Consider the following 21,948-nt stretch of genomic DNA (forward strand, 5'->3'; position numbering starts at 1 on the left):
TTTTTTTCTCTCTCTCTCTCTCTCTCTCTATATATATATATATATATATATATATATATACACATATACATTTATTGTGATTAAAATGGGAGTGAAGATGACTGATGACCATGTGTTGTTGTTCACTTGTTGCCTACCTATTCGTTTGCTTGTGGTTGTATTTGGCTTTATATAAAAAATAATATTATGAGATTATTTCAGTTCATTAATAGAGAAAATATATAAAGCGATTTGAAAAAAAAAAAAAAAGGCTGTAATTTGAGTCTTTTTTGGGATGCCGGAATTACCCTTAGTCGCTTCAAAATATAATCTTAACTTGCATGATTGACGTGCAAATAGTAGGTGGGACCTGGGAGTGACTTGGTGGCGCTAGGTATTGGAGTTTCCAATTAATTTAATTATTATTCAGCCTGTAAAAAAAATGGGATCAAATACTCGTAGCAACTTCTTTTTGAGCTGTCAATTAACGAGAAAGTGTGACAAGACAGATAATGTATCATTTATAATTATTATATTATAATTAATTAATTATAATTTTAAATTATATATATTATGATGAATATTCATATAATTTTTTATTATAATAAAAATTTATAGATAAAATATTCCAACAAAATAACATTAGCCAAATCAACGGCAATCATGATACGCCTCAGAAAGGTCAAAAAATCCATTCGCTTTTATCGTTTGTGTGTTTTTGGGCCCATGATCATGACAAGTAGCTATCGCTCTCTGCCACATTTTTCTTATGTCACTGACCTATTGATAATTTATGTGTAACCATCGATCACATAAATAAAGGTTTTAAAGTATAACTCAAAATTATAATTTTCTTCATCTTATCTAAAAAAAAAGAATCTTCATCTCATCGGTCCTCAGGACTTCACATTCACGGAGATTTAACTGGATGGTTGAATTGGGGATGAGATCCATTAATTCCTTGTGGGAGACAGAACTGATCAACGCCACAAGTTGAGAACGGTCCCTGGAGAATTCAAGGAGTAGGTGGCTGCAATGGCCGATGTTCAAAGATTCCTTTCCAACATAAAAAGCCAATTGCCATCATTTAAATATTTAATACCTCTCTGACTTTTTCCAAAGGCAAGTGGGTCCCAGAAATCCTGAATTGGGATCCCATATAATGGTAACCCAAGTGAGTTTGCTCTTCGACGGATATATCATTATTATTTCCATATATGGGGAATTTATATGGGCCATGTTTTATACACTGCCTTTTGGCAGACTATTGGCCTTTGGCTGGCATTTTGGTCACTGCTCCCTTCTGGAATCTTTGCTGATGGCCATTGCCCATTTTCTAGGGCCACCCTCCTTTGGATTTTCTTTTGATTTTGTTTCATCTAGGAGGAGTGAGAAAAAAATTAAAAAATTAATTTAAAATTATAATATTTGATTTAATTTAAATTAAATTTTTTATTTGATTTAGATATTAAATATATATTAAGTTTAAATAAAATTTTAGATTGAAATATGAAAAATTAAAAAAATTTGAATCAAATTAAATTATATTTTTTAAATTTATATATATTTTAAATTTTTATAAAATAAAAATAATAATTTTATATCAAAATTTATTTAAATATACTAAAATTTTATATTAAAATAATATACAAAAATTAAAAATCAATAAATCAACTAATAAAATTTGATTATGTTTTACTAGATTCAAATAAAGTTTAGATTTGAATAAAATTTTAAATCTTTATAATATTAAAAAAATCAAATTAAATCTGATTTGAATATCACTTCTAGTTTCAACAACAACATTATAATATTATATAATATTATGTATGCGCCAAAGATTTTCGTCTACCTGCAAATCTTCATATATATATATATATATATATATATATAGCTTACAAACCGAATGCTTTTGCACAGCAAACAAGAGTGAGAGTTGGCTGTAGGGGGCTTGCATGAAGAGGTAGATAGTGTGAGGTAACCAAGGATGACTTGCCGGCTCAAGAGCAGATCGGAGACTAAAGGCATATTAGCCTAGTTAATTTCTGCTGTGTTATTCCGACAAGTCGTCCTGGGTTACATTGGGCTGTCTTCTTCTCATGTAAGACCTACATAAGGGCGCATAAGTAAAGGACCGGAGCAGTTTAATCTGGCACATAACGTCGAAAGCGCCTTGCTTGAAGAGGTAGAGAATTTAGTGCAGCCAAGGATGACTTGCCGACAGGAATGGCGATACCCAATGATCATATATACTAAGTATACCGTATTTTACGGCAAGTCAGTCCTTGGCTACATTGGCTTCTCTTCTTCTCATGCAAGACCTGTTACGACTATGCAGGTAATAATTAGGATGTTTTTTATAGCATTGATAGGGATCCACGCTAGCTGCACTGTGTAATATGTTCATATCTCAAATCTCACAGTAATATATATAATATACAAATTTGCAAATGATATAGAAATATGGAAATATAAGTATATAGTAGACTGTAGCACTACATGCATCTTCCAAAAAAATTATGTTCAACCTTTCAAAACTCAAAGCACCGGATACAAATTTTGTGCCATCATTTAGCATTGGCAGTGGGCACTGCCATCTTGGCAAGTTGTCCATGGCTACGTTTGATTCCTATATATATAATGTACCTACTACATAAGATGGTGCCTGAGGCTTCATGAATCAAGATTTTATCTTACTGGGTTTCCTTGCTTTTAGCTGTATTCAAATGCTTGTAGCTTAATTATGATAATATTAATGTATACTATACACTAAATATGAGATTGAGAGGAGTCCCACTATTAGACCATTAATCTCATGACAATGCACTCACGTATGGAATTTTAATTTGAAACTAATTCTACAGACCATATATAGTTATATATGTTGGTATTTTTTTAACATTTTTTTATTTCTGTCAAGGCCGGTCCATTTACCATGTATTAACTCAAATTGCAACCTTTCGAATTAAATGCAGGAGAAAGATTATCTGTGTGGTACTGTATATTCCAATACCTTTAATTTGTTGAAAAAATAATGACAATTTTAAATTTCTGTAAATTAAGAACCTTATAATGGTAACGGTGTTAATGTAAATGTTACGGACCTAAAGAAGAGTCATGAATCTCACATTAAATATAATAGAAGGGTCACTAGGGTATATAAGGGTTCACACCACTTCCGTCTTGTGAGGTGCCTTTTGTAAGACAAAACCATGAGGTCAGGGGTCAGAACGGACAATACCTCACAAGGGTGTGAACTGTGACAGGAAGGCTGATTCAAGACGCCGGAAGGATGAATGCCCGAGTCTTTGAGCCGCGCGGGTTCGGAGCTTAAGTTTCGACCCGTGACAAGTGGTATCAGAGCCAGCTCTAAACCGTTCGATCCACGCCAAGCACTTCAAGGGAAACAGGCAAGGTGGTCAGCCTCCGTGACGAAGGCGTTACGAGGTTAGGTGCGAGAGAATGTCACGGACCTAAAGAAGAGTCTTGAATCCCACATCGAACATAATAGGAGGGTCACTAGGATATATAAGGGTTCACACCACCTTCATCTTGTGAGGTACCTTTTGTAGGATAAAATCGTGAGGTCAGGAGGGTCAGAACGGACAATACCTCACAAGGGTGTGAACCGTGGTAAGAAGGCTAATCTGGGATGTCGGAAGGACGAATGTTCGGATTCCGAAATCGCACGGATTTGAAGCTTAAGTTTCGATCCGTGACAAGGGATGAGGTATCTTTGATTTATTAATTAAGAAATTTACAAAATTAATTTAATATTAGTTTATATTTAATATATTAACATTTTATAAATTTTATATAATATCAATAAATTAAATGATAATATTTAAATTTTTTTTTAAATTAAGTTTTTGAGTATTTATTAAAGGGATAATAAAAATTTATAAAAGCATTAAATTAAAGAGAAGGAAGCAGCTCAAAGTTCCAAGTGTTTGAAAATTAAGAAATGGCACTTTAGGAAAGAGGCAAACAAAAAATACCTTATCCCACACGTGCATGTTTAGCCCTGCCAATCAGCCAATATATATATATATATATATATATATATATATATATATATATATATACATGGATAACATGACATTATTTATTAGTATTATTTTAGACAAAAATTAAACTTAGGAATTAAAATTTTCTCTGTTTGATTTGTGAAAATTATATTATATAAGAGAAAAGAAAATTAAGAAAAAAAATCCATTTTACTCATCTGGGAAGGCACTGTATATCTTAAATGATATGGGAATATTTCCAAAAGGTCGTGCTTTTGCTCATATCTATCTTTGAATAGCATTAGGCGAATGCAGGGAATATTTAGAGATTTTGATGTTAGATTTTGGGTTGACCCTATACACCGCTAAGAATATTTGGATAGTATACAACATGATTCATCGTGCATATTGGCTCCTTGATTGAATATATATATATATATATATATATGTGTGTGTGTGTGTTATATTTTTGTTATTGGCTAAATTGAGCTCTTATCTTCTTCTCGTGCAAGGCCAGCAATTATGGGAAAAGCTGTCGGTATGATTGGTATGGGAATGATAGGCTAGATTGTTGCGTTACGTCAGATCTGAAAAGTGGCTAGCATTACGAGGTAATCAGTGGATTGCAGCCAATGATGTTGCCATCAATATAGCTGGAGATGGAGATGAGTTGCCATTACTTTCTTCTTTTGTATGTATCCACCAAGTCAACCTATCTAAATATAGTCGGGCAGCTGTTCTTGGCTAAGGGCCCGTTTGGATTGTCAGTTATGTTCAGTGCGGCATGCTTAAAGCATCCAATCGCGCCAATAGTTTGCTTGAATAACAGAGTCTTGTAATCTTAAGCTTCGACCATCGTATTAAAGCTTCGGTGAGCTATTGAACTTTGAGGGTCCGGTAAGATTTTCTTCCCCAATCACACAGTCATTTCTTTTCATTTCAGTCCATGTTTCAAATTTTCTTTTACTTTTTTACTCTCTTCATTATTGTACTGTAACAGAAGTGTCCTAATCTTTGTTTTTTCTTACCTTTTTCTTTTTTTATTTAAGAATAATCAAATAATTTTATATAAATAAATATAATTATATAATTACATAATAAATTTATTTATTTTATAATAAATTAAATAGTAAATAAAATTTTAATTAATTTTATAAATATTAAAAAATTTAAAATTTTTCTTAAAATAATTTTTACTCTAATATTTTCAACAATTATTCTTTTTTACTATAATTCACTTTATTGTCTTCACTTACTTTATGCCTAAATATATATTTTATCATTAATTTTAATTTTATTATTATAATATTTAATCTTATTATTATAGTAATTAATTTCACATTTATTATTATTTTTAATCTCATCAAAATCAATTTTATCATTCATCAAAATAGATTTTAAAACTATCATTCATCAAAATAGATTTTAAAACTATCTACCTCTCATGTAAGGTTGAGCGTCGTGCATATGCAATGCATGCATCCAATAATAATGATATTTGGCATATAAAGAGCAACAATATTAATTAATATTTATATATAAACTTAGTAGCAAAAAAGGACGTGCATAATTGTGTCCTTTCCTTGTCTTGTACTATGTGATATTGAATAACATATACAGATTAAGGTTTGGTTGCATAATCTTGACTTGATTAATTTGATGATTTTTTTGTTTTTTTGGCCAATATGCTATTACTCGTTACTCGTTATTCTTTTTATCTCAAAATAATTGTCTTCTATTGATTTTTTTTATCAAAATAATTATTCTTTTACCTTATTTTTAAAATATAATATTAATTTAAAATTAAAAAAATATGTTTTAAAATTTTTGAACTCAAAGTTTACAAATTTTATTATTTTATTAAAAATAATTATCAAAATTGAATTAGTTTGACAACAAAGTCAATAAGAAATAATAATTTTGGGACAAAAAGAGTTTTTTTTTTTTTAACAAAAGAAATTGGAATTTGGAATAGATCTATTAAAGAGTCGAGTTATCCATCTAAATTTAAAAGTTTACCCAAGTTTTAAGAAGACTTTAATAAAAAATTAAATCTCCTTAAACATGTTTATATATAATTTTTAAGCTCATTTAAATTTTAAATCGAGTTTTAGATAAAAGAATTAAAACTTTAGCTCAAATTGACTCGAATAAATTATATATACTTAAAATATTATAGTTATATAAGTATATATATATAAATGAATTTTTTATTTTTTCAAAAAATGTTTTTTAATTTTTTTATTACATATATTAAGTTTAATAGATAGGTTTAAATTTTATTTTTTTTAATTTATGTCAAAAATTTTAAGGCTCAAAATATCGAAATAAGTTAAGTCTGGACAAACATATAAATTATTATTACAAAGCATAGGCCCGATTCAAACCTAACTCAACTTGACCCATGAACACTTCTAATTTAAAAATATATATGAAAATGGATGTTATGTATTAAAATTAAAATTTCAGATTCACTAGATGTTATTTTTTAATAGTAATTATATAAATTAATTGAATTAAACTTCGAATTCAACTTATTCTGCTGATATTTCATAAATTAAAACTTTAGTTCGATTTGACTCGAATAAATTATATATAATTAAAATATTATAATTATATAAGTATATATATATATATATGAATTTTTATTTTTTATAATTTATTTTTTCAAACAAGTTTTTTAATTTTTATTACATAAATTAAGTTTAATAGATAAGTTTAAATTTTATTTTTTTAATTTAGGTAAAAAATTTTAAGACTCGAAATATTGGAATAAGTTAGGTCTAGACAAACATATAAGTTATTATTACAAAGCATAGGCCTGACTCAAACCTAACCTGACTTGGCCCATGAACACTTCTAATTTAAAAATATATAAGAAAAGAGATTTTATGTATTAAAATCCAATTTTCAAATTCACTAAATGTTATTTTTTAATAATCATTATATAAATCAATTGAATTAAACTTCAGATTCAACTTATTCTATTGATATTTCATGAATTAAAAATTTAGCTCGATTTCACTCGAATAAATTATATATAATTAAAATATTATAATTATATAATTATATATATGAATTTTTATTTTTTATATCTTATTTTTCAAAAATATTTTTTAATTTTTTATTACGTAAATTAAGTTTAATAGATATGTTTAAAATTTATTTTTAATTTAAGTTAGAATTTTTAAGGCTCAAAATATCGTAATAGGTTAGGTCTGGATAAACATATAAGTTATTATTATTAAGCATAGGCCCAACTCAAACCTAATCCAACTTGGCCCATGAACACTTATAATTTAAAAAATATATATGAAAAAAGATTTTATGTATTAAAATTAAAATTTCATATCCACTATATGTTATTTTTTAATAGTCATTATATAAATAAATTGAATTAAACTTCGGATTCAACTTATTCTATTGATATTTCATGAATTAAAACTTTAGCTTAATTTGACTCGAATAAATTATATATAATTAAAATATTATAATTATATAAGCATATATATAATTTTTTATATTTTATTTTTTCAAAAAAGTTTTTTAATTTTTTATTACATAAATTAAGTTTAATAGATAAATTAAAAAAAAATAATATAGGTCAAAAATTTTAAGGCTCGAAATATTGGAATAGGTTAGGTCTGAACAAACATATAAGTTATTAATATTGAGCATAGGCCCGACTCAAACCTAACCTAACTTGGCCCATGAACATTTATAATTTAAAAATATATAAGAAAAGAGATTTTATGTATTAAAATCCAATTTTTAAATTCACTAGATATTATTTTTTAATAGTCATTATATAAATCAATTGAATTAAACTTCAGATTCAACTTATTCTATTGATATTTCATGAATTAAAAATTTAGCTCAATTTCACTCAAATAAATTATATATAATTAAAATATTATAATTATATATATGAAATTTTATTTTTTATATCTTATTTTTTAAAAAATATTTTTTAATTTTTTATTACATAAATTAAGTTTAATAAATATGTTTAAAATTTATTTTTAATTTAGGTTAGAATTTTTAAGGCTCAAAATATCGTAATAGGTTAGGTATTGACAAACATATAAGTTATTATTATTAAGCATACGCCCAACTCAAACCTAATCCGACTTGGCCCATGAACACTTATAATTTAAAAAATATATATGAAAAAAGATTTTATGTATTAAAATTAAAATTTCATATCCATTATATGTTATTTTTTAATAGTCATTATATAAATAAATAGAATTAAACTTCAGATTCAACTTATTCTATTGATATTTCATGAATTAAAACTTTAACTTGATTTGACTCGAATAAATTATATATAATTAAAATATTATAATTATATAAGCATATATATATAAATTTTTATTTTTTATTTTTTCAATTTTTTTTTTAATTTTTTATTACATAAATTAAGTTTAATAGATAAATTTTTAAAAAAAATTATTTAGGTAAAAAATTTTAAGGCTCGAAATATTGGAATAGGTTAGGTCTGAATAAACATATAAATTATTAATACCGAGCATAAACCCGACTCAAACCTAACCTAACTTGGCCTATGAATACTTATAATTTAAAAATATATAGGAAAAGAGATTTTATGTATTAAAATTCAATTTTCAAATTCACTAGATGTTATTTTTTAATAGTCATTATATAAATCAATTGAATTAAACTTTAGATTCAATTTATTCTATTGATATTTCATGAATTAAAAATTTAGCTCGATTTCACTCGAATAAATTATATATAATTAAAATATTATAATTATATAATTATATATATGAATTTTTATTTTTTATATCTTATTTTTTCAAAAATATTTTTTAATTTTTTATTACGTAAATTAAATTTAATAGATAGGTTTAATTTTTTTTTAATTTAGGTTAGAATTTTTAAGGCTCGAAATGTCGGAATAGGTTAGGTCTGGACAAACATATAAGTTATTATTTCTAAGCATAGGCTAAACTCAAACCTAATCCGACTTGGCCCATGAATACTTCTAATTTAAAAAATATATATAAAAAAAGATTTTATGTATTAAAATTAAAATTGCATATCCACTATATGTTATTTTTAATAGTCATTATATAAATAAATTGAATTAAACTTCGGATTCAACTTATTTTACTGATATTTCATGAATAAAAACTTTAGCTTGATTTAACTCGAATAAATTATATATAATTAAAATATTATAATTTTATAAGCATCTATATAAATTTTTATTTTTTATATTTTATTATTTCAAAAAAGTTTTTTAATTTTTATTACATAAATTAAGTTTAATAGTTAGATTTAAAATTTATTTTTTTAATTTAAGTTAGAAATTTTAAGGTTCGAAATATTGGAATAGGTTAAGTTTGGACAAACATATAAGTAATTATTACCAAGTATAGGCCTGACTCAAACCTAATTCGACTTGTCCATGAATATTTTTAATTTAAAAATATATAAGAAAAGAGATTTTATGTATTAAAATTAAAATTTAAGATTTACTAGATGTAATTTTTTAATAATCATTATATAAATCAATTGAATTAAACTTTGAATTCAACTTATTCAGCTGATATTTCATGAATTAATGTTGTAAGTTTTATAATTAGAAAATTAGAATGGAGAATCCTAACTTTTTCTTATTAAACCAAATTTAATTCCATGAATAAATGTCTATGGTTGTGGTACGCAGAGCACTACGGAGAACCACCAGTAATGTCGAAAAATCAAGCTACATACTGCATTTTTTTTTTTTTTTGCAATATTTAGAGTAATTTAATTTCTCAAAATGAAAATTAGACATAATTAAGATCCTTTTCGATTTTCCTTTTTTAATTGTTTTTTTGATTGAGAATGTGAGATAATTAGATCCTTAAAGAGCAAGATATACAGTCAAATAGTTAGAATTTGAGATTTTAACTGAAAATCGCACGTTAATTAAACCTGATTAAATCAAATGGAGTATTATTAAGCACACAATCGAGAATTAGAAAATTAATGGATTTAATATACAGAATCCATTTTTTATGGAAATATTATCTGATCCATTCTGTTTAATATTATAGAGTATTATTTTATTTTTACTCTGAAAAAATTAAAATGAGCAGTAAGTTAAGGATGAGGGTTATATTTATTTTTCAAAAAATAACAATAATAAAAATGTGGGTTGTATTATTAGGTGGGCCTTGTGGAAAGATCAACAGTCGGGCCAATCTGTTCAAATTAGCGAAGGTAACCCAATTTGTCTGTGCCTTTGATTGGACTGGACCAAAAAAAAAGAGCCCGTTAATCCTGGTGACTGTGGAGCTTGGCATTTGGCGATGGCAAGTAGTAGAATATTTTATACTTTGTGATATGATCAAATTTAGAACAAATTAACCTATTTTTTCCAAGATTAGGACATTGAGTATATATTTTATACATTATTTTAATTTCTACCACCAGTGCTACTACTTAGTGATATAATTGAGTTAAGTCGAGTTGAAATTATCGAAAAATTTAATTTCAATCCAAAATTTATAAGTCGATGTTTGATTTAAATTTAATTTAATATAAATTTTTTTAATTTTATGTTTGATTTAAGATAAAAATTAAATTATTAAAACCCAATTAAATTCTTGATCAAGTACAAATTTACAAATTAAAGTATAGTTCCATTACTTACCAAGTTTGAATTGAGAAAAAACTAGAAAATTTATTTTTATATATAACAAAAGTAAAATTATAAATGATTATAAATTATTTATATAATATTAATATATTATAACATACTAAAAATGAAAATGTTAGAACAAAGTTACATGATTGAATATTAATTCATTTAAATTCGATTAACTTAATAATTTAATTTACTAAAATTAAATAACAATTAAATTAAATTAAAATAAATCTTAAATCAATCATATCATAAATATATAAATTCATTTACACTCTGCACTCACTTTCTCACCTCTTAAATTCTTGGACCCCTTAATTGCATATTAGAAAATACAATTAAAAAATGCCATTGCTTTTTTTTTTTTGGCACAAGAAACTTACATCCTGCACTCACTCGTGTCTTAAATTCTAGTCCTCCTTAATTGTATCGTAAGAAATATAAAATTAAAAATATTACTCAAAAATTTATATAAAAAATTTAAATGATGAGAGATTATTTTATTTTACAATCAGATCGTGCCGTAAATTTCAATAAAAATTTATATTAAATTAATAAAATATTCATTAAAAGACACTGTTAACGTAAAAAATGAAATCTAAATTATATAATAAAATAATCAAACTCCTTAAGATATTTTGGACGTTGAGATTGTATCTTCGGAAATATAAAGCCCACACGACAACATCAGGAATCAGGAACCTTGATTGGGATTGAGTCTACATATTGGAGTAACAAATTTCCGCCATAAACAAAAGACTAATATATTGCTTATTATTAGGTGTGGCTTTAATTGTCTCACCGACCTCTTCCTGCCTCGTTTTGTGCACCATTCAAACCCTTCAATCGTTTCAACAATCTCAACCTGCTGGCCCTACCCTTCTTAATATATGCCACGTGTTCCTCTTTAGATATTCTTAGAATCTGTAACCCACACGTGTCGGTCTCAACGTCCTTCTTCGCTTGTTTACTTCTCTCCCAACCCCAAGGCGACGATTCTTTTATTAGTACCGGCTGCCTCTTCCCGATCTTCCTACTCGTTTATTAAAATAGCTATCCTATTCCTTTAGTTGTTTTTTTTCGACAAAATAATTGCCACGTTTTTGTCAGAGAAATAGAGCCAGAGCCAAATCAAAATATCCTCCCATCTTTTTTTGAAGGAAAATTAAATCTCCTCCATTGACAACAACACAAGAAAGAAAAAAAAAACTTTTAATTATTAATTAATAAATTATTATTATATACCAAGGAAGAAGAAGTCGAAGAAGTTGAGAGTGAAGCCCTCTTTGGCTGTGCAGGTGTTTGGTTAAATTTTCTTTTGCGCAACGAGTCTAGGTGGCTTAGTAACCGGCGGATGGCAGCCTCAAAGCTCGTGATTTTCGCCCTCTTTGTAACCCTAATTTTCAACAAAATTAAAGCCGATGTCTCAACCGAACCAGTGCTCGAATCGGACGCCTCCGATTCATCTGCTCTTGAGATGGAGTTGGATCAACTCAAGTCTAAGATCCGTCTTCTCGGTTAGCTTTCCTATTCCCGATTCTCGTTTCTACTTGACTACTTACTTTGTCTTTCTTACTTTGATCATTCTTTCTATTTCAGATTCAAAGCCTTTTACTTCACTTTAGGCCGGCTAATCTAGATCACTTCGTTTTGTTTATGCTACTGGTTGTAACTCTTGTGATGAATTGACTTTCCAATTTTGGTTATCCACTTACTCATAACCGTGCTATAATTGTTGTTAGGTTTATCCATTATTAGATTGGCTTAAGCTTCAATTTTTTATTCTATTTTTGTGGGTGAAAGTTCAATCGATTTAAAATGTGGATTTTAGGTTCATCTTTGTTGACTAATCAAATCTTTCTTCTTTTATTTCCTCTTATGAAGAATCAAATGTTGAGGAGAATACTCGAGAATTGAAAACCAAGGATGAGATAATAAAGCAGAAAGAGAAAATTATTCAAGACAAATCGGACAGCATTGAATCCTTGCACACTGAATTATCATCTCTTCAGGTCTGCAATTTCTTTTCCTTGTATCATTTTTTTTAATAAATAAATTAGTAGTATGATAAAAAAGAGTCTACAAAGGCACACAGCACAGGGCTTACCCCGTCATTTGGCTGCTAAAGGGTATACTTTCTTGTTTGTCAGAAAAAAGGAACCTCAGATGCTGAGGAGCAGGTGGGAAAAGCTTACGCGCAGGCTCTTGATTTACAGAAACAGGTAGTTGCACATCAAGGACGTTTCCAGTTTTACAGATAAATGTAGCTTGTTTTCAACATTCTGATGTTACTTCTGGCTGTCCAGGTTGATAAACTTAAAACTGAATTGGAAGAAAAATTAAAGCAAAAAGATTCCTTGGAAGGCCGTGCAACAGAAGCCGAGAACAAGTTGGCTGAATTGAATTTGAAGCTAGAGAATGTAAGTATTGCTGGCATTGTGTGGAATTCCAATTATGTTGTTGCTATGCTCTGCCATCGTTTTACTAGTGGCACATATATGAATGCATTTCTTATGGTGCACTTGGTATTTTGTAATCCTGTTAGAATTGTCTTCTTTTTTTACAGCTTCTAAAGACCAATAATGAGCAGAAGAACAAAATAGAAAAAACTGAACGAGCTCTAAAAATTGCTGAGGTATGTTATGGTTAACTAGGTGCAATATCATACTTTGCGCTAGATGATGGTTCTCAAGTTAATTTTCTAACTATATCATTTTTTTCAATAGGAAGAATTGATGAAGGCAAAGTTTGAGGCCACGTTGAAGATGAATGAGTTGATGGAGGTAATAAGTTTGCTTAGTTCATGGTGCTATGCTATCTGTGTGGCATTCTTTTGGAGTTTCTTGTCACAAAAATTTCTGAGTGAATTTAGTAAATTGTCTCTAGCATCTGCTGGTTGAGATAATCGTTCTTCAGCTAAAAGAACTGGCAAACATTATAGGACTTTGCCTTGTAAAGTTCATTAGACAGGGTTACTACATTAAGGGACAGCACTTGTTGCTGTAATTTTGATTTGTCCTTACAGCCTGTACATAGATGGGTTTCCTTTATCTGGAATTTCTATTTGTTGGAGTTATCTTCATTATCTGAAACTGTCAATTGAAAGTTTTAGTTGGTATTATGATGTTAATTTTATCAAATTACCTGTACTAGTGTCAAAATAGTCTCCATGTGACTGTTATTGATTATTAACTGTAGATATTTTAGCAACAATGAAGAAAATTTGTTAAAGCACATAGTAAATTCTACAAGTATCACGGAAAATTGTGGAATTATACTTTCTAAACAAATTGTAAATTGAATGTTATTGGAAGCTTGTAGTTTTAGTCACTAGTCTAATATGCATGTTGCAATCAGGTTCACAGTGCCTGGCTCCCACCTTGGCTTGCTGTGCAGTTAATCCGCAGTCAGGTAAATTTAGGATAATATTTAATGTTTTGTATTTATTACAGATTTTTTTCTTGTGATTCTATCAACTGTCCTGGTGCAGGCTTTCATTCAGACACATTGGGATGAGCATGGAAAACCTGCCATGGATATGTTGATCCAGAAGGTATTATTATTATTGTTATTATTATTATTCTTTTTATTAACTTTTACTGCTATGTGGTCCTTTAAGATCTTACTGGTTTAAAAACTGTTATTTAATCAACTAGTTATTTTATGCGTCGAATCTCAGATCTAGGTGCAACATTATTGTTGAGTATTAAAAAATCATATTATTACAACTAAATATTTTTCATATTCTATGCAGGCTCTAGAGAAAAAGGCCTTAGCTGAAAAGTGGGCTGAACCCCACATGGAAACAATTAAAACCGTAAGCTTCTTTTACAGCTGATATTTCCAAACGAATCAGGAGCTTATGTGTAATTATATGAGTTTCTTTCTAATTCAATGGCATTCTTATGATTCTAATCTTTTCACTTGAAGAAATGGGTTCCAGCTATTAAGGATCAGTGGGTGGTCATAACTACATATGCTGAACCACATGTGCAATCACTAACTGCAAAAACGGTTGAAATTTATGAGGGATCAAAGACTGCAATAACTCCTCATATTATCAAAGTTCAAGAAATAGTTGATCCTTACTTCCAGGTATGTGCTTATGCTCCACCATGTCTTTTCTACCACGTTGACATGCATCCTGAAGCACAGCTTTCTTGGTCACAGGAAGCGAAGAAGTTCAGTAAGCCATATGTTGATCAGGTTGCTACTTTAGCAAAGCCTCATGTTGATAAAGTTCGTGTGGTGATGAAGCCCTATACAAAGGAGGTAGTTAATGCTTATGGGAAGTTTTTGGAATCCGCAACAACATACCATCATCAGGTATCAAATGCTTTTTTGGTATTGTTTGGTCTCTCTTTATGAGTTATTGTGGGGAACATGACATCAGTTTATCCAATTTGTTGAAGTTGGCAGTGTGTATAAGCTGCCGGTTTTTGGAAAAGGCCTATTCAGGCAAAGGCATTAAAACCCTAAGCATGATGTATCTATTTTTAATTTTCAGTTGTTTTTTGAGTCTGCCACAGTGAAGGTCTGAAGGAATAGTAATTCTGGACAGTGAAGATATGGGATTGAATGCCAAATTTATAGGTTTTCCTCATTCTTTGTTTTGGTTTGTGCAAGTATGCTAGGTGGTTCTAGTTTGTTACTCTTTTAAAGTTGTGTTGATCCATTTATGTGGGAAGGCATTCACATTTTCTTTATTTTCCTTTTCATGTTTTAGAGGATTAAGATTTGAACTATACTGGTTCTGTCACTACTAGATAATAAATTTAAGTATTCTTTTAAAAGTAAATGAACTTGAATAATTGGCTTGACTTTGGTGTAAAAGTCTCCTAACTTTTGTGGCATATTAAGTTTTTCTGCACTGCCTATAATGTGGTTGAACTGAAATTTCCTGTTAGAAGCTAAAGCATACAAATTATGTCACGGGCCGAGACTTTAACTCCAAGCTTGTGTGGCTCCTGGACCTGGGAATGGACCCTTCCGGGGTCCAAGATCAGCCTTTACTCAGATTGGTGCTCAGGCACTTGATGCTTCAGGGCCTAGCTTCCCAAAGCTGCTGCAAAAGACAAAGCACACAAACTGTTTGGGAAAAGGCTAGAAAGAGAACAGAAAGTAGGCAAGAGTAAAGTATATGTCTCAGAACTGTTAAGACTGGAGCCCGCGACAGTTACATATATATATATATATGTCTCCGAACTGTATTAGTTATTTTGTAATCTGGGATTGAAATATAGTAATTTTCAGATTGTTGTTACCTTGTTATCTTTAAAGTACTGTTATGTTTCAAATATATCATGGCTTATTGAACTATCGTTGCATGTATTATTTAGGTTCAAGCCTATGTGCAAGAAATTTTGAAGAAGCATGAGCTAACAAGACCTCTTGCAACCAAAGAGCTTGAGTGGTTTGCGGTAGGTATATTTTGGTTGCATAGTATAGCCTTTCCTATTTATCAGTGTTCACTGAAATCAAATAATTTGATCACTTGTTACTTGGCACAAATAATACAACTTACTGTTATTTCAATATTGCAGGCATCTTCTCTGTTGGCTTTACCTATTATTATTTTGTTCAGAATAATTTCAGCCATTTTCTGGTCAGTTTCTTAATTATCTATGTAGTCTCGCGGTGCATTTTCTATTGTTCTTATAAGAATGCCATAGTTTGCTGTAACTATCCTTGTTTTCACCATGCCAAAAACTTTAATAACTCTAATCACTGCAGCAAAAAGGCCAAGAAGCCTGCTCGACACGCTAATACCAACCAGGGTCGTCGTAAGGCCAAAAGGGGGCACCCAGACAAGCAGACTGCATGCGCTTAATTTTTGGTCTCTTTATTTTGGGAAATATTAGAGGTATGCTTCTCTGATTACATAGGCCAAAAGATGATGGCAAAACTTGCTAGAAGAGGAGGGATTGAAACTGTAAACTTTTATTGTAAAAAAAAAGTCTTGCAGCCTAATAATCAGATAGGTGGTTAATAGTATGGTATCTTTGAAAGCTGATGCAATACTTTTATGGAGGCCTGCTGTGTGAACCTTGAGCATTCGACTTATTGTTGTTCTATGGCTGCAATTGAGCGTGCTAACTATGTTTTGTATTTTTTGCAGGCTGGATGTGTGTTTGTTGGGGCACTAAGTTTCATGTTTTTTTTCTTTTGCGAGGAAAATAGAAAAAAGTTAAGAACCCTTTGGACGCTACACAGTTGAAATCTTGAGATATCTCATATGTTGGAGTTCGTGTATTCCGGCCAGTGTCAGTTTTAGTTATTTATGTTATAGTTTAATTTTAGTTTTTATTCTTCTAGATTCACAATTGAAAGAACTCTGTTTCAGAAATCATGCTTTAAACTGCAACATCCATGGGATGTATGTTAGTCAAATGGTTGGCCTTTTCTTGTTACTGACATTTGTAAAAGAGTTAATTTAGGTGATTCCTCAATACCAGCATGATTCATTTCTGATTGGCTTTAATGGATCATAAGCGATTTCAATTTTCCACTCTATGCATCGCCCAAGGAACTGCTATCTGCGTTCGCTTGGCTCTGGCTTTGTTAGCTCTTTATCATTTGCATAATATTTTGACGAAACGAAATTACAAGGAGCGGTGAAATGAGGCAACAAAGGTTAGAGGTTTTGGTTTTTGCCATCGTAGAGTTTTGTTATGCCATGGCCTTTTTGACCTCGAATGGGTTGATTTAACATAAAAGATCCGATATTTAAAGGAGTATATTTACTATAATTATTGCATTATAGTTAATTAATTATGATATAAAGTTACATGTAAAGATTCATAAAAATATTATGTAGACTTGACATTTATCAGTACGTCCAGGATATGATACTATGGTTTTAAAGACGGTGCTGAAAGCAAAAAATGACTGCCGATGCATTATATTTAATTTGCCATAAAAAATAAGAGAGAACGGTGAATTTTCATTAGATAATAACTAACTAAAACACGTAAATTGAAAGTGTAGTTCACAATTGAGACAGACAAAACAAAAGAGGATATATATATATATATATTTAGATTCCTAGTTTTAGGGTAGTGATTTAAATTCCTAATAGTAATTAAGAGGCATCAGCTGAAGTACGTAATAGATGGGTGTTTGACCCATTAAATTCCCCCAATGTTATGAGGGGAATTATAAAGTATTAATCCAAACTAAACAGATACTTGTATATAATTAACTACTGATCTATATATTACCAAAACAAACTTGGGGAGATTTGCTCGATTTTGATTTTGCTTTGTCCTTTAGTACGTGGGCCAATAGTTATCTAAGTCCATGCAATTCTCCATGGTCAAGAATCTGTTGCTTGGCCCATTTGTATTATGATTGATCTCCGCGCCATACCCATTCTCTGCTGCAAAAGAAGCAGCGGTGGTCATCAAGGTGGCCGTAACGTCTTGTTGATGCATTGGTGGTGGTGGTTGCTGCGGAGGCTGCAATATTGGTCGCATCACATTCACAGGCTGCGTGGAGGCGCCTCCAAGATTCAAATTCAGTCCGGATATAGTAAACCCTCCTGGATAGTTGATTTGGGATTGAATTGGTAGATTTACAGTAGAACTTTGACCACCCCTTAGAACCCTGGAAAGCTCCGCTACTTCTGCGTAGTTCCGTCCCATAGGGAAGTGATAGTTCTCTGCCTGTATCATTGCCGGAGGTATCAGACTTGCTCCTATTTCCAAATTGTAGGGATTCACTGCTCTCGACTGATTTGAGGGGTACTTTTTCACCCCTGCACTCTTCTGGAACACACGGCAAACCACCCATTCATCCTGCTCAACAAATGCATGGTTACCAAACTCTTTACGTTAGTATTATTAAAAACACCTTTATGCCTAGCTAATTCTTCAACCAAGCTTCTTTTCGCAATTTTTTCCCGTTAAGTATATAACATGACAATGGCTTGAACTTAATTGTCAGATTATGAGCTAGGAGAGATATAGTAGAAGAAACTACATAACAGGGACGAGAAGATCTTTATTTTGCATTTGTTTGAAATGGTTTAAAAATTAAATCCCATCAATTTATTATGGCTTCTAAAGAAAATTTAAGTTCTTTCATAGTGGCCTTCTTCTATGCTACCATTATTAATACATGTTTCATATAAAATTTTAGTTTTAAATTTTCATCCTCTTTATAGATAGATGTATGTTACTAAATGTAAAAGAAATGCATAGAATCTTAATTGGCTGATGAGAAATCAATGTCACTATATTGTGAGGAATTAACTTACACCAATGAAAATTTTTTTAGTTTTACATGTGTTTCTAAGCATTAATTTTAATAGATTTAAGGAATGAGATTATTTTATTTTATTTTTATTTGTTTATTTTATCCCTTAAATTTATTAAAATTAATGATTAAAAAAAAATATAAAACTAAAAAATTTTACACTAATATAAGTTAATCTTATTCTTGTATTTATATTTTTATAGTATTAAAAAGAAGATAATCTGTCGAAAACCATAGCTACCTCCTAAAAGGAGAGGTTACAAGTCCATATTCCTATTACTCCAACTATCAAAAAGATTTAATTGGAACGAATGGTATACGTGCGTACTCGATCGGTAGTTATTGTTTTAATTAACACCGTCCATAATTAGTTTGCTATAGATAGGTCTAGGGCAGAATAAATGATCTGAAATTAAGTATGAATTTACCTTGGTAGTTCTAAAAGAAGATTTAGAGTGAATACGATATTCATGCATGACCCAGTTGGTTTTCTCTCCCCTTGGAGCTCTCCCTCTGTAAAACACTAAGGTCTTCTTCATCCCAACCAACTCTGATGTGACACTGTTGAAGATCTCCTTGTCTTTTCCTGTGGTCTTCCAGTAACCAGTGTTCGTTGCTCGGTTTGTTCTTACACCAGTTGGGTATTTTCGATCCCGAAGGCTGAAGAAATACCACTCTTTTTCTCCCATTTTTGCCTTCCCTGTTGAGCAACCATTTTCAAACTAGGGTTAGCTCACACGTATATGATAATTAAATTTTATGCAAAGTTTATCATCTCTTTGTTGTTTTTTTTCGAAGAATATATATAGATTCATATATCACAAGAAATCAATGCAAGTTGAATGCATGATATTTTTTTTTTTGGATACAAATTTGAATGAATTAATTTAAGCTTCATTGAAAACCAGAATGAAACCAAAGAGGTAATTTGCAACGGCAACTCTAATTTTGTCGTAAACTTGTACTTCGTTTCTTTCTTTCTTTGAAAAAAATTTTTCCGAGATAAAATTTGCAGTTATTCATAGAGCTTACGTACGTTGGTAAAAGAGCTATGCTGATTGCTCCAGCCTGAAGGTAAAACTTTCAATATTCGATGAAAGAGCGTAAATAGGTGTGATTTTGGCCCTTCATAATTTCTTTCAGAAGACTAAATGATGAGAAATGAATATTGATGCTCAAAACATAGGTCAGACCTCTTTTGATTGATGGAAGTATAATATTAATGATATTTGGAAGGAAAGGAATTCTACAGAGGGTAATAGGGTTAAACTACCGGGAAGGTCCCAGGGCTCGCACTTGTTGAGATCAACATCAGCAATTGCTCTTCCTGTAAAGCTAGCATCTGAAATCTTGTTTACAAGATAGTAAGTGATGAGTTCTTCATCTGTTGGGTGAAACCGAAATCCCGGCGGCAAGGTTTCTTCCTTTCTCTCTCCTTCCATTGCTATTTCCTTTAAGCTTTTCTTCTTCCCAATATTTTGATCCTACATGTAGTAATTATATATTATTATCAAACAAAATGACATGTAGAATAATGAAGTTGTAGTATTGGAAAAGGCAACAGCTAAAGAAGCAATCAAGGAGAAGTGAAAAGAGTATCTATATAAGCCGATTGATTTTCTTCCAACAGAAAAGAAAGAACTTTTTGAAAACCCTATAGGTTTTCAAAATAACTTTAAGAGGCTTACTTGTACGGTAAAGAAAAACAAATTCTTCGATTAGGTTTTGCTGATGATCATAATCATATGATATTTGAAATGGTAAAAGAGGGATTCTAGATGTAGATCATAAGCAAGGCCGTGTTAGAGCTGAAGAATTAGCTGGTTGGTTTTCTTACTTACCATGCACAAGAAATCGAGGGATTTAAACTATCTTGAGTTGAAGAAAGAGAATTGAAGGTTTGAGGGTGTATCTGTGAAGCTCTCACCTACTATGGGTCTTCACTTTGAAGGTACATCATATATTTGTCCACGTCCCATATATATATATATAGTATATGCTTTTAATTCATACAAATATGGTAAGTCATTGAAGAAATCCCCTTCTCGGATATTTACGTGATTGCCCTCTTGTCCTGGAGCTTAGATTGAACCAGTGAATTGCATATATGTTATTTATATGTACCATCTTTTTTTTTTAATTTTTAATTTATCCTTAATCCCCAACCCTTTTTACTAAATAATTCCTATAAAAAAACATTACGCACGTAAATATTTTTGAACCCAAACTTTAAAAAATCACATGTATATCATATAAACTAACAAATCAAAACAAATTTTGAAAATAATATATATTTACTATACTACAAGACTAGTTTATAATTATTCGAAGCTAGTTTATATATATATATATATATATATAGGAGCTAGGAGGTCCAATATATGTTCAAGTTGATGATGATGTTAGGAAATATATATATATATATATGTTTATGTATGTAAATTTATATGCTACCTAAATCAATAAAATGGACAAAACAGAAACAAAAAGAATAAAAATGGTGTAGAATTTATTGAAAAAATGGAAATGGCCTTGGTTTTTTGAGAGCGAGATCAGGATAAAGAACACTGGGATGGATGAGGAATTAAAAATAACAGTAATTTAGCAAATTAAGACATGCAAATGCAGGGAAGGGAAGAGTAAGGGAAGGTGAAGACAAAGTCACGTAGACAAGGTGGACTGCTGCACGTAAACCCCGTTTCACACTTTGTCATTTCTTTCAGACCAAACTAAACAATCAACAGCTTATGTATATGCCAGCTGCCAACATGCCACGTGATAGTGGACCCCATTTGAATTCTCCCCCATCTCCCAATGCATTGGTGGGACCACCTTTGAAATGGTCAGACGAAGGAAATGTCACGTGCCAAATAAATTAATTGTAAATATAGATAGGAGACGAGAGGAGACGTGGGTTTCCTGGGGCGCCAACCGCTGCCATATAAAAATGAATAAATCAAGGAAGACGAAGGAACATCTTTAGACCATTCTCCAGGATTCCCTTCCCCTTTCTTCCGCTCATGTTTCTCCTCCTTATTTTGTTTG

The 21,948-nt window shown here is 30.2% G+C and overlaps 2 protein-coding genes across 5 annotated transcripts; one reads left to right on the plus strand and one right to left on the minus strand.

The window, feature by feature from the left end:
• Nucleotides 1–11,769: 11,769 nt before the first annotated feature.
• LOC111285313 (uncharacterized) lies at nucleotides 11,770–17,128 on the plus strand. Of its 3 annotated transcripts, XM_022874688.2 has the most exons (15): nucleotides 11,770–12,164; nucleotides 12,532–12,659; nucleotides 12,798–12,869; nucleotides 12,954–13,067; nucleotides 13,214–13,282; nucleotides 13,374–13,430; nucleotides 14,005–14,058; nucleotides 14,138–14,200; nucleotides 14,402–14,464; nucleotides 14,578–14,742; nucleotides 14,818–14,973; nucleotides 15,987–16,067; nucleotides 16,191–16,252; nucleotides 16,381–16,510; nucleotides 16,766–17,128. In XM_022874688.2, exons 1-14 carry the CDS (start codon nucleotides 12,002–12,004, stop codon nucleotides 16,475–16,477), a joined length of 1,344 nt encoding a protein of 447 aa, XP_022730423.2. In that variant the 5' UTR covers nucleotides 11,770–12,001; the 3' UTR covers nucleotides 16,478–16,510; nucleotides 16,766–17,128. The 3 variants fall into 3 exon arrangements, with proteins under 3 accessions (XP_022730423.2, XP_022730424.2, XP_022730425.2); XM_022874689.2 differs by lacking the exons at nucleotides 15,987–16,067; nucleotides 16,191–16,252; nucleotides 16,381–16,510; nucleotides 16,766–17,128 and adding an exon at nucleotides 15,555–15,968; XM_022874690.2 differs by lacking the exons at nucleotides 15,987–16,067; nucleotides 16,191–16,252; nucleotides 16,381–16,510; nucleotides 16,766–17,128 and adding an exon at nucleotides 15,155–15,303.
• A 479-nt stretch (nucleotides 17,129–17,607) lies between these two features.
• On the minus strand, nucleotides 17,608–20,835 carry NAC038 (NAC domain containing protein 38). Of its 2 annotated transcripts, none has more exons than XM_089762645.1 (4): nucleotides 20,745–20,835; nucleotides 20,177–20,387; nucleotides 19,332–19,603; nucleotides 17,608–18,443 (listed from the first exon to the last, which is right to left on the minus strand). In XM_089762645.1, exons 1-4 carry the CDS (start codon nucleotides 20,745–20,747, stop codon nucleotides 17,916–17,918), a joined length of 1,014 nt encoding a protein of 337 aa, XP_089618771.1. In that variant the 5' UTR covers nucleotides 20,748–20,835; the 3' UTR covers nucleotides 17,608–17,915. The 2 variants fall into 2 exon arrangements, with proteins under 2 accessions (XP_089618771.1, XP_022731495.1); XM_022875760.2 differs by lacking the exon at nucleotides 20,745–20,835 and adding an exon at nucleotides 20,592–20,726.
• Nucleotides 20,836–21,948: the final 1,113 nt, after the last annotated feature.

Source organism: Durio zibethinus, chromosome 6, assembly GCF_047325235.1.
Source record: "Durio zibethinus cultivar Kanyao isolate XHJ-2024 chromosome 6, ASM4732523v1, whole genome shotgun sequence".
In the NCBI taxonomy this organism is placed as follows: Eukaryota; Viridiplantae; Streptophyta; class Magnoliopsida; order Malvales; family Malvaceae; genus Durio; species Durio zibethinus.